The sequence below is a fragment of the Morone saxatilis genome, unplaced genomic scaffold (genome assembly GCF_004916995.1).
Source record: "Morone saxatilis isolate NCDOM2014 unplaced genomic scaffold, NCSU_SB_2.0 Contig3, whole genome shotgun sequence".
Lineage (NCBI taxonomy): Eukaryota > Metazoa > Chordata > Actinopteri > Moronidae > Morone > Morone saxatilis.
In genome coordinates, this window is record NW_023339873.1 from 4554591 (window position 1) to 4573713 (window position 19123).

The following is a 19123-nucleotide window of genomic DNA, read 5'->3' on the forward strand; positions in this document are numbered from 1 at the left end:
ATAACTGGCTAACATGGTTCAATATGTGAACTTGCAGACTACAGTGAGCTCTCTTTACCAATAGGGGTCAGTATTGAACTCCTCCTCCAGAGAGCTTGTCTTCTGTTGCAGCTCGAAATGCTTTTCCATTGCACAAGAGTAAGTCCAAACTGAACATAGTTTGAATAGATGTGGTATAAAACAGTATCACGATCTGTCCTACATTGCTGGTGTTTTCTGGCATGATTGTACCACATGTGCCAGTGCAACTGAGTTGGGAGGGAAGGGAAACATTTTAGTTCTGGAAAAGAAATCTGAACATTGTTCCTAGATACTTGTAAAATAGTGCTTGTTATGCTCTCTACACTTTCATTCTCTGCATACAGATGGGTGACAATTTAAAGGTAAAAACAACACAAACCTCATGTTCATTCACATCATTCAAAGTCCCCCTTTTTTCCTGTTTCTCCACTCATTCATTCAGGTTTGTCCTTTACTTTGTCACCTGTCTGTATTTTTCTGCAAGAAATACACTCAGATTATCTCAGATTTTAGTGTTCTGGTCACCACAATTAACTCTACAGCCACTACAACAATGAAGTGCTAGGTAAGAAATACTTGGTATGTTTGTTTCTCAGTTGTTCTGAATGTAGGGCATCTACAGACCTTTTTCTCATTAGGGCTGCTTTAAATTTATGTCACAATTCAGGTGGGGAAAAAACACACACTACCCAGAAAAGCAATACAACCCAGGTGTGAGCTACTGCTGTGTGCCAGGATGCACTTCATAAACTCTTGACTTCTTGTCAGTGTATGTATGTTCACCATCTGAAAACAGTCTTTTTTATTTTGGTCCTTTATATTGTTTGGTCTTGTTTCTGTGCATTGTGACACAGGTTCAACCAACTCAGGGTATGAAGGCCAATGGTAAAGTGAAGAAGCATTTTCATTGCTTAGCCAAACAGCTGCACATCAAACCACATCATTTACATTTACCAATTTCACCCAAAGACAACACGTCTCAGTGTTTTGTTTTCCAACAGATCTAATTTCTTCAGCTATGAATAAGGAATATTGTCAAAACATTTTGAGAGGGTCCTGACAAGCCTGTTGGGGCTTTTCAGTGGAAAAGTGGCCAGTAAGCAGCAAGACTATCTGGGCTTCTCCCTGTCAGACTGACAGTCCTCTGTAAGCCCCCTTCACTATACGTCCCCCATCGTGATTAGCAGTGATTACTAGCCTGTTAGGTTGTTTTAGATCTCTCATGTGATCTGCAGCTTTGCAGCGTCTGGAAGCACTTCAGCAGACACACAAGCCCAGTGTTCAAACCTGGACTGAAGCAGGCACTCAGGAGAGACTGCGGTGCGTCTGAGAAAGAGAAGTTTCTTTTCTCATTCTTGGCATAACTGTCCAGTTCAAATTAGACTCGACTGGACTGGTGATTGTAGTGGATTAAGCACCAGATACTGTGTACATTCCTGACTGTGTATAGCGATGATGGCAGGAATTGTAAAACACAAGCTGAAATGGTCAAATAACCCCACGACCGATAAAATAAACTGTGTTCAGAACTGATAATATCCAGTCTGCTTTAAGCATTTCAATGTTGTGAATTAGCTACTGTAAAAGCCTAATGTTTTGACCCTTGATGTTAAAACAGAGTGAAATGTGTATATATATATATATATATATATATATATATATATATAGTACAATAAGCCAGAATGACAGTAAAGTAAGTGAACACCCATATGCTCCACAAGGAAATTTAGTAAAACAAACAAACAAATAAAGGTTATTGTACATATTTACAATAGGAGCCTTTTTTGTTTCACGTTCATGAGCCACTGCAGTGACTATGCTAAGAAATACACAACTCAAAAAAATTACACAAGTATTCAGACCACAATAGCAAACTCATGATTCTTCAATTTTGAAACTGAATTGTTCCCAAATGTGAGGAGGAAACTTTATTTTTTACATTCCGAAATGTCTTTTTCTAGTGTTTTTCCTCGCTCCACCCTGGGGGGTATTTTAAAAGACTTACTGCATTGTCTTACATAAGGTGGCAAAGCTCCAAGTGTGTGTGGTGGTTAAGTGTTTCACAGAGCAGGACTGACATCAACTGTTGGAGGACAGACAATGAATGTGTTTACATACACAAAATGTACTCTGATATTACTGGGGAGACTCAAATATTTATTTTAGGAACTGGCATTTGTAAATGCCACATGTTTACAATAATTGGGATAAACGTGAATATGACAGCTGAAATGAGCTGATGTTAACGGGATACTGAGCCATGTAAACATCTTACTCCATTTACTGGTCGGGTTTAGTCATCTGTGCCACCTCTTTTTCCTGGTACTATTAAGAATATTTAAAACTCATTCTCTGGACTGTAAATGGTTTTGTAAAAATAAAATCCCCACCAGGGGGTCTTTTTCAGAGATTTGTTGATGATGATGTAATTTGTAAAAGTAGCCAGTAGAGCCCGATGAAAATATGATCACCAAACACAAGAAAAATGCAGAAAAACATGCAGAATTCACCATTAACATACTGTAAAAACCAGACTCTTTAGCTGTTTTTTAGGTTTGATTGTGTAGAAAATGAATACTAACATTAACTTAGTAGAATAATATAGCTAGCCACATTGATTTGTAACTTGACACAAAATCACACATAGAACAACAATGTGACACAAGATATGTGTTCATTGTGGTTTGAACTTAAAACTGCATTAATCAATATTTTTATATATCAACATTAAGGGGACCTTCTTACTGACAAACTCTCAGAAAATTATCACCCAACTCTGCAGCAGTTACTCTTTTTATGTTACATTTACTATATAGTTTGGTTTCAGCACCCTCATCAAGCTGTTTTCAACAAATGAGCTATGAAAAAAACTACTATATGCTAGCAACTTGCTGGTGAATATGTAGGTGCTAAAGAACCAGATTTCTTTCCCTCAGGAGTTGGTGGAGACCAAAAACAGAGCTCAAAAGAGAGTATGTGTTGGACTTGAGATGATTTTTCTCTGTGTTAGCTAGATCTGTAAAGAGGAAACGTATTTCTAAAATGTTAGCCATAACAAGGTTGTGAGGCAATAATAGTCCAGGGTTGTGTCTCTGGTTTTGGAATGCCTCTGCCCTCTAGTGGTCAAACATTCATTAATGCAGCTTTAATATGTTCATACAACCACAAGCATGTAGAAATGTTTTACCTGCTGGGTGCTACAGTGTTAAGCTGCATTAGTATACTTTTAAGACTGTGTATGTACTGTACCAGTGTTGGGCTAGATGCATGACTTTAAAAGTACTCATATTACCGTATTAGCTGCTACACAATTTTTTTTTTTACTTTATTTTTTCTTCACTATAATTATTTCATGTTTTGTTAGCACAAACTTTATAAAAAAGTAGAAAAACAAATAAAAAGTCAACTTCATCTTGTGCAGACAATGTGCTAATAAACTACATACAACATTGCATCTCGCATTGGTTTTGGGTCATACAAAATGTACACCATTAAGGAATGGTGTGATGAGCGAGTAAAGTAGTGACTTACATACAGCTAGCTTTCCCACAACACTGGTACGTACTGAACAAAAACCAGACATAGCACTGTTCAAAAAAGATCAGATTCTTAAGCCAATATGTTAATGTAGCTAGAAAGTTCTGTACAGTGCAAGGGGATTCATACAGCTAGTTATGTGCTGATAAATTAGACTTCATTGTCACAGTTTAATTCTAATACATGCCGTTCACTTAATATTGCCTGCTCACATACAACATTACACATTCGTTTAAATTGGTCTACTTTGCGATAGCTCTTCCTTTTTGAGTTTGTCTTTACCGAGCAACATTTGGGCTGATTGTGACTCACTGTAAGCTCCTCTGTAGTGAGTAACCACTGGCCTGTGTGCTACTATGTGTAACAGGGGAAATGTAAGTTGAATTTAATAGCCACAAAATGTGTTAGTGCCTGTTCCCATTATCTGAGGACAGAACGAACCACAACAGCAGACTAAACACAAAGGGAAATGTGGTGACATACACATCTTCCAGTGGTGAGTCATCTTTTTACAAATATATTCTCATTCTTACCTAGACCTTTTCAGTCACTTCAAGAGAAAAAAAAAAACACGCACGAACAGATAAAATGTCAAACATAGGGAGGAGAAAGTGCAAATATTTTGGCGCCGCTTCGTTTTCTTTTCTTGTTTTTCTGTTCATTTTTTTGAAACTCAGGAACTTCTTAATTTTTCTGCTCCATCTTTCTCTTTCCTGTCAGCAAGCGTACAGATGCCTTCCCTCTGTGCCCTCTGCTCTCGTCTCAGCTTCTGGATCCTTCTCTTCTCACACCAGACGACCTACTGGGGACAGACAGACAGACAGACAGACCAACAGACAGACAGACAGACAGACAGACAGACAGACAGGACAGACAGACAGACAGACAGACAGACAGACAGACAGACAGACAGACAGACAGACAAGACAGACAGACAGACAGACAGACAGACAAGGAAAAAAACAATGTATTCACTCATCTGTTTCAGTGTCCAGCATGCAAATGCGCTCACATGAAGCTGTTGCGTGACAAGACAATGGCATGGCTCAACAGGCAGAGGCTCGCCTAGACGGTCTCACACACACAATTTAAATGTATAATATAGTTTATTAAAACTGTTATTAGGGATGCATGTTGCGTTTCTGAATGACCATGCTTAAAGCAGATCCAACCTCTGAAGCTGATAACTCTTCCTTTTAAAACCCTGTTGCCTTTCCTTCACATCTCACCAGCATTAAGTCCCTCAGTTAAATGATCAAACAAACTCCAGTGCAGACTGTGATTTTTAGTTTAGCTTAGAACCAAAAATAAATGACCTACCTTTTAAATTTTGCATTTATATTTGCATCTGTTTTTTCTGTCTCTATAATACTTCAGTTAAAAGTAACTAGGTTTGTAACAAAAGTGAAGTGAGTGTTAAAATGCATAGTTTCTGCTATTTAGTGTTGCAAAAATGCAAAGTAAAGCAAAATTTCATTCTTCACTTTTTTCTTTACCATCTGTTTCTCTTCAGTTAACAAAAAGTCAGTGATCCCGTGAACCAAGGATAAAGTCAGAGGTTATTAACTAAAGATTGACTGCTAAGCAGCTGTACCCCACCTACAACTGAATGCTCCCTACGCACCATCACATGTGCTGACGTTATGTTACAACCGAGCTATAACTCAACACTCTCTGAAGTTGTGTTGCACTCGATCTGTGTTGAAACTGCATGGGACAGTCAATGTGCCGCACAAGGGATGGACTGCTCACTCATCAATCAGATGAGTGGGTGAGGGGGGGGCGGAGAGAGAGAGCGAGTGAGAGAGAAAGAAAGAAGGAAAGGCCTTGGAGAAAAGGAGATGGGTAAAGAGCTTAGATTGCTTACAGATGGCTGTCAAAGGGGAGCAGAGGTCCTCCTGAGCCCTGTGAGAGCTCAGGCTGTGTGAATGTCTGTGTGTGTTTGCATGTCTGTTTCATCTATCTGTATGGTGTGTGTGTGTGTGTGTGTGTGTGTGTGTGTGTGCACGCGCGCACATTAGGTAGTTGTACATGCAGTCTGTGTGTGTCTAGACTCTGCTGGCCTACATGAGGTTGTGTGTGGGGGTGGGGAGGTGCAGGTGCACTCTCTGTCAGTGCTGATTATGTTAGCCATGAAATAGAAGTCCAGCTGATTTCCCTGCGCACTCTGGAAGCTCCTGTAATCTCAGACGATGCATTTGCTTCAGAGTCAAGTATTTTGTTCGAACTTTAAAACATCACAATCTCTCCAGCATGCAATAAATCATATGTTACCTTCCATATGAGAAAGTCCTGTAGTGGATGCTTTCTCCTATACTTTAAGTGTACAAAATAAAACATTATGGCTACCTATTTCTACCATGACCAGTTGGATCCAGGTGACTGCTGTTTGCTGTTTAAACTGTGACATTTTTATGTAAATAAATTCATTTTGTTACTGCCACAAAAACACCACTCTGAATCAACTTGTATCCACTTAGCTCATAAAATATGTTCCTTTATATACTTTAAACACAAACTGAAAAAAGAAAACTCTGCACAATAAGTGATGTGGCTTACATCACCAACCACCACAACAACAATTTTGGCATATAGTACTTAAAGAAAGCAGTATCTAAAACACATTGTTGCCACATTGAGTAACCTCTTGGAAATGATGTTCAAAAAAAAAATGTGCAAATGTTTATGTAATATAGTCTTGATTAATAAATTAAATCTACTGTCTTACTGAACATGAATATCCAAAGGGTAATGTTAAGACATTTAATTATTTTTTAAAGTTAAAAGTTAAAATCAGAAAATGTGACTGGATGGCACTGAAGGAAAGCTCTTACAGTGTCCAAATGTAAAAATTCAGGATATAAAGAAATCAACAAGAGATATTTGAATGGATTGTAAGTAAAGATGGTGCAACTTGGTAACAAGAATTGTAGTATTTTGTACATTCAGTGTCATAAACCCTTTACCTTGGCACCATTAGTGGCATGTTCTCACTGTTAAACTATGCAGTACCACAATATTTGCTGATATCTCTTTTCCGGTGAAGTCATGTCGTTCCTCTCTTTAGCTCAGATAAATGTCTCTGTTGTAAGGAGCTGAGCTACAGTAGTGCTGATGAATCGGCTTTGCAATTACCAGGCTCCAGAGCAGCGAATGGTCCTCTCCCTCCTCTCCTCCCAGTCACTGAGGACACTGTCTGTGCCATTAACAACACAAAGCTCTCTGGCCTCTCCCTGGACACCTTGGCCCCACTTGTGATAAAGAGCTGAAAGCAGATCCTGTCTAGTGGTGAATCGCCGCGCCTCACCTGGGACCAGCCAATAAAGACACTTGGCTCAAGAGCTGGGAATCATGGTATACGTACATGGTGGCAACTGGGGAAAGGGACTGAGTTTACTGTCAGCCCGTGATATAAGGATTTTTTGTAGCAAACTCATCACCAGAGTAACGGGTAGTGATAGTGGGCATAGCAATGCTTATCTAACCGTCACAGTCCTTTCTGTTGACCTCTGTTACCTTTAACACAGTACAGTGTGTCGAGCTGATGTCACAGTAATTAAAACACAAGTGGTGTGGAGTAATTGCTGTTGGCTCTGAGAGGACGGGGGTCTGGGCTCTCTAATGGTCCTGCAGCCTCTGTGCCAGGCCTGCCTCATAATGCCCTCCTTTCATTCCTGCCTAATGACGGACACAGCCAGGACAAACAGGAGAGGAAGAGACGAGAGAGCAGGAAAGGAGACGAGAACAGCAGACAGGATACAGAAAAAAAAGGAAATACAAAAAGCATGTGTGCACTTCTGACTGTTTTTGTCAATGCAAACCGAGCAGGAAGTTTAAAATGGCCTTTGTCAGGTGAAATCAGCCCCCAAATACCTCCAGTAAAGAGGCAACAATATTCCTTCTTAGTCATCTGTACTTAATGACACCAGATTAATATTTATATGATCATAAACGAATAAAAGAACACCCTAACTCTAACCCTAACCAGAACAGAGCTAGTTTCTCCTTTTACAATCCACTGTACTATCTACCCTCCATTATGTAGATATGCTGTATGTTCGTGCTGCTGTCACCGCCGTTAAACTACTTGGATGCCATTTACCACAGTGCCAGTCAGTTCATTACTCTAGAACGCTCACCGCTGTGAGTTACACGAAAAGGTTAGATGTTCACCACTGACATCTAGAAGGCATCAGCATACCTGTGTTTCATTTATAAGGCCTGGCTATCTAAGCTGCCGAGATATTCAAGAGCCTGAGTTGAGTTCAAAGTGAACAACCTTGACACCAGATCAGAGGATAGGTTGGCTTTAAAAGTTCCTCATGCCAACTTTAAACTGAGGAGGACTGGTTTTCGGTACTATGCACTTCACTTTGCTGGAAGTAGCTGATGCTCATTCCTCTGAGGGAGATCTACTTACTGATATTTTTAATAATACAGATGATTTTTTTAAATTAAAGTATATGCATGATGACTGCTGCGTGGGACTGAATGTTCTTGTTGTGATATGGTAAAAAGTATGTAAAATGTGAAAGACATCTTGATCTTAATGTGATTTCCTGAAAAACGAAATACATTTGTGACAGTTCAGTATTTGAATGCAATTTGTGCCAATGCTGCAAAACAGAGGTGATATTATAAGCTGGAATTAACCAACACGACATTTACCTAAAAGCCCAAAAAACAACAGATAAATATCGACCACTGACATCGGAGAATGCCATCTTATTTCCCAATAGGCCGATGTCAGTCAACAAGGCAAATATCGTTGCATGCTAATGTTTGGCCAATAAATCGATGCATCCCTAGCTGCAGGAAAAATCCCCAGCTATTTATGCTCAACAACAGTGGATGCATTCTGAAAACTCAAAGCTTTGTAAGCGCTCACAACAATAGATCCTTTAATATCTTATAATTGTGTGTGCTTATTTGATGTGTTTTTGTGCGTGCAAGCATTCATACATGCACGCCCGCATGTGTTTGTACTTACTCAAACGTGTGTTTATGGCTTTCTAAATGGGATTAAGATTTTTGAAAAGAACATCATGAACCCTGCTGCCAGAACCCATTGCAACAAGTTTAACAGTGAAACATTTTTGTATTTCTGTTCATTACAGTGAGCGAGACATAATGCTGGGGCCCTCTGGACTACCAGACCTGCTGCTCCTCTGACTGTGAGAAAAGTTTATAGAGAAAAGTCACTGCCCTGAGCTTCTGTTTCATATCTCATCTATAATGAGGTTTCCAGTCTCTCCAGACGATGGATGCCACCCTCTCCAGCACTTCAAAACTCACACAAGGTATTCAGATGTTTTCCTTTGCTGTTGCCAACGTGTCAAGAGCAAGGAGCCTCATGCAGATGTGCTCCACTCTGCCCCACATGCTTGCAATCCTTCACCAAAAAGCACGTACTGTAAACTGTAAATATGTCCAACAACACTCCAGTGACGATCCAAAGCTGCGACAGAGCATGATAAGATTTAATGCCTGGCAAAGGCAGCTTGACTTAAAGGGATCCAGGCCATTGAGGATCATCTAGGCATACCTGAACACAATGGCCGTCTATCTTAGTCAAGGCAGAATGCTGCCATATGTTCTCACAGACTCCTGCTTCTTTCATGCAGGGTTTCAATGTCTCTCTGTCTCTTCTTTAAATACCTCACTCTCTCAACAATCAGCTCAGAGTGCCTGAGTGGCAGCATAAGGAGCCGTATAAAGCTGTCAGGCCATTTACCTCCAGCTCTTAAGCATGAAGGTGAGAAATTCGGTGACCACAGCGAAAACAACCAACCGAGCCTCCTCATCTGCTCTTCCAATACCGGGGGCTGTTTATCCTGGCAGCTGTGCCCAGGGTCCGAGAGAGGCCTGACGTTATGCCCGCTCCGAGCCACTGTTCTCCAGGCGCGGTGGGGCAGCGCCAGGGTAAACACATGACCTCAGTGCTATGTGGCGCTGAACCGGCCCAGTGGGCAGAGTCAACAGCACCAACGGGACCAATAATCGCTCAATGGGGATAATCCCGACAGATTGAGAAGAGAAGGAGACAGACTGAAAAGAGCGAGACAGACTAAAAGACAGAATGATAATTAGCAAAAAATATAATCATTCCTTCCTTGGTTCTTCTTCAGAATTGTCGGCCAATTTAGTTTAGGATTTAACATCTTAAAATTACACCTTGAGCTTTAGCTAACTATAATGGGCATTTTAATGTATTAATAGAGAAATAAATAATAATAAGATTATTCAATAAAATTTGAATAAATGTGAGTTTCAACTCTACAAAAACCATCTTAACCGTTGAAGAATAAAAACTGCAAATATCTAATGTCTAAATTCTATTTTTATGGTCATAACTTAAGATGATATGTCACATCAAAAAACAAAACCCCTCTCCAGCAGAACAGATGACAATACTCCATCCACACCACACATGACTGATGCGTTTCACCAATGTGCATGTTAATGGGTTACACAATAAGCCAACTATAGCACTCAAAGCCAGAGGCTGCCGGAGTTAGTGGAAGCGTATTAGTTTGCCTTACTGAACAATTTTGTCCCTTGCCTTGTCCCTTGGCTGCCACTTGTTGTTGAGCTACCTGTAAAAGAGAAAGTAACAAAGATTAAAGTTGATATTGATGGATGTCTTGTTCTTAAGCCTTAAAAACCTTAAAATTATGCCATCAAAGAAAATAATTATACTACACAGTGCAATTTGTATTATACAGTGTAACATTACATTTTAAGTTTACTTTTTCATTTATGTGTTAAATGTGATCTACAACTTCTGGGAATAAACTTTATTTCACAAGTTTTTCTCTTGGCTGTATGACACTGGGGTTGTAGCTGGTAGCAGCTTCTCAACTGTAAGCTGCTTTGACAGTTGTTAATGATCTCTATTAGGACCAGTCTGTACACTCATGATGAGTAGTTTCAGTTTTCCGGCCCAGACAGCGTCTAGGATCCACTAATACATTAGTCTCGTCTAAATATTCATCAGCGTGTGCTAAGTGGAGCAGTGTACCTTATTTAGACTGCCAACACATCTGTTTGTCACATGCACCACAGTTACTTCATCCCTTCCTCTAAACAACTGACTCACTTGACTTTTTGAAACTATGATGTGATGAATATATTAGTAAAAATCTAATGTGGGAATTAATGGAAATCATTCTGTGTCTCGTGGTTAACACTCGTATACTTTTAACAACACATGGAAAAAATCTTTTATTCTTGTAAATCCTCAATTTGATATTCTTATACAAGTTTTAATTTGTTTTTATTTTTGTTGACAGTAGCTGTTAAACTGCATTCAATCAGTTCTGCATGCCAAAGGGCATCTCTAACTAGTTCTTGAAGGAAACGAGACTGTATATGTAGATTTTCCCAGCTGGCCTGAGGTTCATACCAGGGCCATGACCCTATTCTATGACCCTTTTACCCCACTCTCAACCGTCCTGTTTCCTGCCACCCAGTTTTTCCCCAGCTTCTCTTTTCCTCTTACCCTCCTTGCTGACACCCAGGCAGCCTTTCAGCTCCTGCAGGGAAATGGCCCTGTCCTTATTCAGGTCACAGTAGTCGGTGAACTTGCGGGCACATTTCTTGGGTTTGGCTTTCTTCTTCAGGTACCTCTTGAACGGCTTGAGTTCCTTCTTGTTGATGTCGTGGCTGCCGTTGTTATCCAGCTGGGCGAAGTACCAGTGCACCACCCTCTCCTCTAAAGTGTGACTGGGATCAGGCTCAACAAACCTGGTTAGGATTAGAGGAACAGACAGGGTGAAAACATGGATGTTTCAAAACCTAGAATGATTCGCATAAAAGGGAAGTTGCAAAAAATAAAATAAAAATCCTGTGCAGAAAAGGTGTGGATACTTTAGACAGTCTTGTTTTATGTCGTTTGATTTCAGCTTAGCTTGCAATAAGATTATTTACAAGCTTTGCTTTGCAGAATGGATTTCTCTTTTCGGGACAGTGTGTACAACTTCAATCCAAATACCTTTCACTCCCATCATTGTATATAGTTCTAACATTGATGTAAAGTGAACACCAAACCCTGTCAATGTCTGTGCCAAGATCTGTGCATTGTCAGAGATAAAATATATACGTTGAATACATACAACCAGAAGGAAAGCTTGGTTGAGAAAAAACAGGAGTGAAAGTTTTCCATGAAGAATCAGTCATAAGGTATCGTGCTCAGATACAACTGTCTTCAGTAGTAAATGACACTACTTACCTCCCACCACCAGAGGGGGCTGGTGAGTTTATGGCTTGCACCATGTCTGTAGTGAGGGCATCTAACAAGCTTGTAATGAATTCCACTTTTTTTCCCTCTGGGCAGCCTGGCACAAATCAAAGACAAATATACAACAAAATTACCTTCCACAACTAATTTGAGTCATTACGGTACAGTGAAGCTGAAGTGCCTCTAAAAGCCTCCACACCAGCGAACCAGTATGACAGATGTCAAACGGAAAACGGCTTTTCTACAGTAAAATAAAGCATGCAAACCTTGTCCAGAGCTTAACGACAAAACAGGTGTATTGGTTAACTGGCTTGTGTTCACAATTACTGGTGAATCATTATCAATGTATTTTAAATAGAGGTGAAATACATAGTTTGGCTGTTTTGTAAGACTTCAGACAGCAGAGCTGAGGCACATGGCGAGAAGTGGAACAGAAGTGTTCGGTGATGAGAGAGTTTTGTTGAGCAGTGCAGACCTGTTAACTTTTATGACACAATTCTGAACACCTTGGGTAGCTCTCTTTAATTGCCCAGATGTATGGCTTTAATAGCATGCTAAACCAGTGCAAATTTTTCCCTCCTAATTGTGTCTCTTAAAGGGAAACTTCAAACGCAGCTGCATAGTAAACTAATCTTCTCATTCTTTTTTCAGTCTCTCCCTCTTTTGCTCGAGCTTTCTTACTCGATCCCCTCCTCCCCTTGTGGCCTCCTTGTTCTCTGCTCTGTTCTTGTCTTTTCATCCTTTTTGTGCCGGCTCAGTTCAGTCCTCCGCTGCCCCGCCAGGTGAATTCAATTAGCATTTCCTACGACACGACAAGCTCGGAGAAGCACTGCCTTGCTGTGCCTTAATCCAAGTGTTAAATTGGGGTGTTATGAAGCGCAAACCGTTATGTTGTATGCTGCCTATGTGGCAAGGTGTCAAGGGCACAGTGTGGTGCAGGACCTCTGGGCTCTGGGCCACTTGGATTTGATCTTGTTAATCTGAAGACTTTAAAACACACTTAAAGCTGCATCAAACAAGGCTGTTTCTCTAAAAAATAGAGAAAGATGTTCTACAATAAAGAACAAAAATGAGCTAAAAATCACTGGTTCCCCTTTTTGGACTTTTAAACCATTAAAACAAAGCAATGTTCACCTGTGGCACATCTTCGAAGAATGCACTTTTATATCCTTAAAGTAGTTTTAGTGCAGAAATCTTTCTTCTCAGTGTCTTCTACCTGAATTATTTTTAGGGTTATAAGGAGTTATAGCTATCCATTTCACATGAAAAGGGCAAATGTATAGAAAAATCTGAAAAAATATATATGTATATATTTATTTTATCCCATTAATCACTCAGCCACTCTGACCTTGGCTGTTTCATAGATGCGGAACATTTAATTTGGGCCTTAGTCTGTGTCCACCACTGTACAAAGTGTAGCTTTAAGCATACAAAATGATACTGTATTTCAATCCTGGTCTTTATAGTAGCGCAGGAACAAATGTAAATGGAGTAATTTTCCTTCCTAAAAATACTACCTTAATGTTAGAATAAAAATACAGTTCGTGAACTGGAAGTGAAGAGACCCTGCCTTTGGTCTCGGGGGAAGAGCTCCTATGTGCTCTTTCTGACAGAGGTGGTATTGTGCCACACTGTGTACAGTGAGCTTAAACCTGTAGCTGCATGCTGTTAATAGACTGCCCTCTCAAGCATTCTTTTCTCTTGCCTTGATGTGACGACCATGAAATATTGTGCTTTTGTTGTGGCGGTTCAGAACATCCCTCTACAGTACATAAAAATATCTCCACTCAGCACCCTGTGGTCTCCAACACCCCAGCAGACCCCCACAGCCTCTGCACCACACCCCGCAACACTCACACCTTCCATAAAACATGCCACACATCTGCTGCACAGTCAGGAGTCATGCTTGACTCTGTAAACTCACCAGATGGGGAATTAAATAAGAGTTACAATGCAACCTTAAATGATGGGGAAACAGAGGGGCAACAAAAGTAAGTGAGCAGTAACAAGGGCAGAGGAGTATGAGCCGAGGTTACGACCTCTGGTTTAGAGGAGAGTCTCTGATCTTTGCTGCTGGGGAATCCAACAACAAAGTGTGGTTTGGTTGATTCTTATTCAAAAGTGGTCAGTTGGCATTAAAGGAAGGAAAAATATATTTCCTGAAACAAGTAAAAATATACATAATTTTCAAGTCTCTGAGCTGCAGTGCTAGTAATTTGCTGTTGTCTAAACCCCTCACCTGTACAGATTGTACAATCAGCAACTGTAACTAAGCACAGTGAGTCAAACTTTGGCTGAAGCTGTGTGCACAGAGCTGTAGTGACAGGCCAATGAGAACTTAGCAAACAGCAATACTGTCTTGACTGTATTATTTTTGTTATTAACAATTTAGAAAAAGTTCAAGTACATATTAACCTCGCGAGGCAGCTGGACTCGCAAGATCACGAAATCAGAAGATCATGAGAGAATCCATCTTACCAGGCCTCAATCTATACATTTGTGGCCTAACTAAGTGGTACCCGACTAATCAGCATCTTTTGAGGAAGTACTGGCAGCTAAGAGTTTGACTACGTTATGTGGTTCATTGATCTGAGTTCGCCCGTGATAGACAGATGGTTCATCCAATCACCTAACATGATTTTTTTGAAAGCACCTGTTTCCAACGACAACTTTCCAGATGGTTCTGTGTAACAGACCATCTGACACAGTTCGGTTATGTGAATATCTAAGCCTCTTCATTTATCAGAAATACAGTTTGACACAAGATAGTAAATTTAATCCGAGAAAGTTTCTGCAATCCCAAGGCCAAGAATAAGTTGAACTGCTGTGAAAAGTGAAGAAAACCTGTCAGGTCTCTGCCTTGGAAGGGGTCTTCTATGTCTGAGATGCGAGATCGTGCAGCACTGTCACACTCTGGGGTCTGGTACCTGTTACACAGAAAGGAGAGGACAGTAGGAACATGGCTACATGAGATAAAAACAGAAGCAGCTGATGAAGAAAAGAATAAACCTGTCTTAGCAATGTGTGACAAACCTGAGCCATCAAAGCCATACAATATAAAACAAAAGTCAAACATTGCCTGGAATTAAAGACTCAACAAAACAAAAACACCACAAAAGATTTTCCTGTTTTTCTTTCAGGTCTCAGAATAATCTGATGTGGAGCAACCAGGAGATATTCTTGGTTAAGGACAAATCTTTATCGTCATTATGAATTATTGATGAACATCTCTCCCCCAATCTCTTCACTGCATGTATTTGCACACATCCATTCTGTTATAGCTTCTTAGAAGTACAACGTATTGCTCGTTGGCTTTGATCCATATATTCACATTTGATCTGTATTGAAGTATTGACAGTGATTGACCTCCCTTTTTATAAACACATAATAAATAAATTTGATTTGACATGCACAAAGCTTTGTTTCGGAGCCATAACAAACTGTTCGGCATTATGCGTGGCATGACTCGTTTTCTCCTGGCTATTGTATCAGCGGTTCTTGAATGAGATGGAAAATAGAGCATGTGTGTCTCATTTGGCCTTTTTTTTCTTTCTTTTTTTAAGTAAGTTGTCATTTCTTTCTTCACAGTCTGCAGGGTTTCTGATCCAAGATGGGATGTCTGATGCATGACTCTGCGCATTGCCGTCCAGAGGAAAGAAATTGGGATGAGTGACATAAGGACTAGTCCAAAATACATGAAATTCTTACGTGAGGAAAATCGCCTCAAGGCTGTCATTGAATATCTCTGTAATGCAGATGAGAATTTGGGCTGTGTAAGTTTTGCTACTATGCGTGTGATTTATTTGAGGGTTTTGATGGCTGTTAAATACGCTGGTATCACATTGATTTGAAACTACACCTGCGTCATCCTGTTTTCAAATACTAGCAAGACCAAAAACAACTTTTTCTGATAGAAAAAAAACGTCCTGTATCTCCTCCTGTAAAACATAAACCATCTCGTGGAGAGAGAATGATGATGCCCTTTCATGAACAAAAACAACTCATCTATTTACTGGTGCATGCTTAAAGTTTTTTCAAACATCCAATCTCTTTCCCTTCATCTAGTGCTGATTTTCAAGTTGTAATATTCACGTTCTAGATACAAATCATGAAAAGTTTTTAAACAACCAAAACATGATCAATGGGCATCATTTATTTAACATTTTTCTGTTGCCTCGTCTGCATCCCTGTGACATCAGCTCTTGAAAAATCCCATTGTGCCTCCGCCATTTCCCTGAAAGCAATATAAACAGCAGCAACTGCACTAAAAACAAATGTCATACCACTGAATGTTTATGGCCGGCTAAATGATATTCCCATCAGGGCTTGAAGATAATTATTTTGCAGAGTGAACCGGCAGCAGCAGTTTGGATCCAGAATTCCTTAAAAAAAAAAAAAAAGTAAGGTCTACGCGTGTAGCTATGAGCTCTAGGTATGACTGTGTGTGGTTGGTCGGGCCAGACTGAGATACATCAACAACTACTTGATGGATTGCCATGAACTTGTGTACAGATATCTGTGCTGGCCAGAAGATGAATCCTAATTACTTTGGATTCCCTGACTTCTCTTCTAGGTCTTCTCCTCCAATACGTCTCAACATCTACTGTGCAGTACTTAATATTGGTACAGACATTTATGGTTCCCTGAGGATGAATCTAAAGACTTTGGTGATCCTTTGACTTTTCAACTGGCGCCACCATGAGGTTCACATTTGTGGTTTTGAGTGAAATGTTTCTTGGATGGATTGCCATCAAATTCTGCACAGACATTCATAACCCCTCAGGTTAAATTCTAATACCTTTGGTTATCTCTAAGCATTTTATCTAGCACCATTATAAAGTCAGAATTTCACTTTGTCAAATCATTGTTATCTATATACCTGCAAAACTAATGACAGCAGTATGAATGCCATAGTAGCTTAATAAAAAACTGGGTTAAGTGCTTCTTCTGATAGCGGATATTACCTGGTGGAGGTTCCAGGAATAGGCCGTCCCGTGTCCACCAGAACACACCAGCAGTAGCCTGTGGACTGGTGGCACTGGACCGGTTTGTAAAGGCCTCCAGGCCCACAGTCAGGGATGAAAATGGCATCCCGGGGATTCTGCCGAGCCTCATCCAGTGCGCTCTGTCGCTCCTGGTCACAAGAGGGAACTTTCTCTAAAACCATGAGAAACACACTCAATACAGACGCACCACAATTGGGGAAACCAGAAACACACACACAAAAAGTCTGTCACAAGATTAATCGGAGATGGCGTACATCAGGATAGGATGAAAGACCACCCAGATATCAACATACATAAAACTGATTCAGGATAATAATGATCATGTCACAGCTTTACAGTTTAGCAAATTATTAAAGCATTTACAGTGGCATGCCTCCACGTGTTGTACTTGGAGTAAGTTACTATTTGGAGGCAGGTTGCCCAACATCGTGTTGGCTGTCGATCAACCAATTTCAGTTGTGATTGGCCGGCTACTGGTCGGTAGAAAGTGCAGTCTCTATACCATTTTGTATTCTTCATGTCACTTTATAGGCCAACTGTTGCACGTTTATGCACACTTTATGTTTTTGTTGCTGACTTGGGGGTCATGTCTGTTATTAAAGCACTGTATGTGGTCAGAAGATTTATGTACTGTAGGGCTGAGTTGTGATAGTAGAAACAATGAACAGGATTGCAAGGGTTTGCATTCAACAGGTAGCTGCTGCTCAAACTTTTGAGAGTTGGTGTTCACTCTTGCTTCAAGATAACTTTAATACTACTTCTTCCCATGGGTATATGGCTTGTGATGCAACTGGAAATCAGACATGAGTCACCACATTGTTAAACCATGTAAAATTTGTCAGGAGTGTTTTCCTTCCATCTGGACAAATTAGTAAACCTACTATATTTTAAGCATTAAAGTTCATTAGTGGCCTTGGAAATACTGTAGTACTTTGACAAGAAGAATCGTAACTCGAAGTCCACTTACTTAAAAAGCTACAACCATATAAAACCACCTGACACATAATGAGAACTGAACCATTTCTGTGTAAACTAAGACAACAGTATCTGCTTATGAAGACTGTAGGATGTAGATGTTTAAAGATCAACCAAGGTAGTTTGTCTTCTGAAGACTAGACTTCAAGTTCTTTCAAAAACCTTTATTGCAGCACTTGTACAACAAAATCTTTACTAGTCCTTCCTCAGGTTGTATTACAAAGTCCTAATCCACCACAATCTCTCATATCTGTCATATATTCAACAACAGCCGCTGCAACACCTTGTCCCACCGCACTGTATTTACATTCACATCCATTTAGTCCATTGCTCACTCTTAAGCCAAGTACAACAGAGCAGCATTCTAAACTTGCGATGAAGTGTGCTTTTACCACTCCTGATCCATTCTTCCTTTGACATTCAAGTGCGCTATGAAGCCACTGAGCTACAATAAGAGGGCATGCTAACCGTTTGGAGCCCTTTTCTTCAGCGTGGTGACGACATATTTTCACATTGTGGAGCTGATTAGTGCCACAGCAGTGCCGGTAGTCTCAGCTCGCACAGTTCCAGTAACCAAAGGATAATTAAGACAATACGGCACAGCCACTGCCTGATTCAAGATCGGGAAAGGAGCTTGTGAAATTAGATCTGGGACTTCTACAGAATTCTCAGCATATTCTCTACCCCACAACAGTGGTGAAAAGAGCATTCACATCCTTTACTTAAAATGGCTGTAATCAATATTCCTGTATTAAAATGAGATGTAATGACTTATTTTCTGTTAAAGTGGTTGCTATTGGTGACAAAGCAAACCACAGAGAATTAATTCCCAAATTTGCAAACACATTTCTTATAATGTCAATGTTGTATTTTTAGTTTTTGGACTGCCCCCAAGTGGCTCAAAAAATCAATCAATGCAACAATTGTCTAAAAATGTTAACAATTTTTATGCTTTTTTATGTGAAAAAAATGAGGCCTTAAGACCATCTGACTTCTCATTCTCCCGTGTTTTTGCACATTATCTCTCTACCTTGCAGTTCATCTCCCTAACTAACACAGCATGTTGTGGCACACACAAGCACAGTGCTAATTGATTTCATAGTTGATTTTAAAACTTCAGTCTTTCCCTAACTGTCAATTTTCAGGAAAATTGATGTTTTACAAGATTTCACGAAGAATGGGATAGATTAACAGTTTAAGAAGAGAAAATATTTACTTATAAATTTCACAAAACATGTCTACAAACGTTAAACACAGTAGTCCTCTGTCATCCTCCATGGTAGTATTAGGATGGAGATGACAGTGGTGGCAGGTCGAGGAGGATTGGAGGTGTGTGTGTGTGTGT

General features: G+C 40.0%; 1 protein-coding gene across 3 annotated transcripts in view; it reads right to left on the reverse strand.

The window, feature by feature from the left end:
* Nucleotides 1-2157: 2157 nt before the first annotated feature.
* Nucleotides 2158-19123, reverse strand: part of smoc1 (SPARC related modular calcium binding 1) — a 48517-nt gene continuing 31551 nt past the window's right edge. For 2 of the 3 annotated variants that reach the window (XM_035674320.1, XM_035674318.1), the window contains exons 9-14: nucleotides 16762-16954; nucleotides 14642-14724; nucleotides 11789-11894; nucleotides 11060-11304; nucleotides 10121-10154; nucleotides 2158-4360 (exon numbers count right to left, since the gene is read on the reverse strand). In XM_035674320.1, coding sequence (XP_035530213.1) covers nucleotides 4321-4360; nucleotides 10121-10154; nucleotides 11060-11304; nucleotides 11789-11894; nucleotides 14642-14724; nucleotides 16762-16954 — 701 coding nt within the window. In that variant the 3' untranslated portion in view covers nucleotides 2158-4320. Of the gene's footprint in view, nucleotides 4361-10100; nucleotides 10155-11059; nucleotides 11305-11788; nucleotides 11895-14641; nucleotides 14725-16761; nucleotides 16955-19123 lie in introns of all 3 variants that reach the window. The other variant, XM_035674319.1, reaches the window with a different exon arrangement.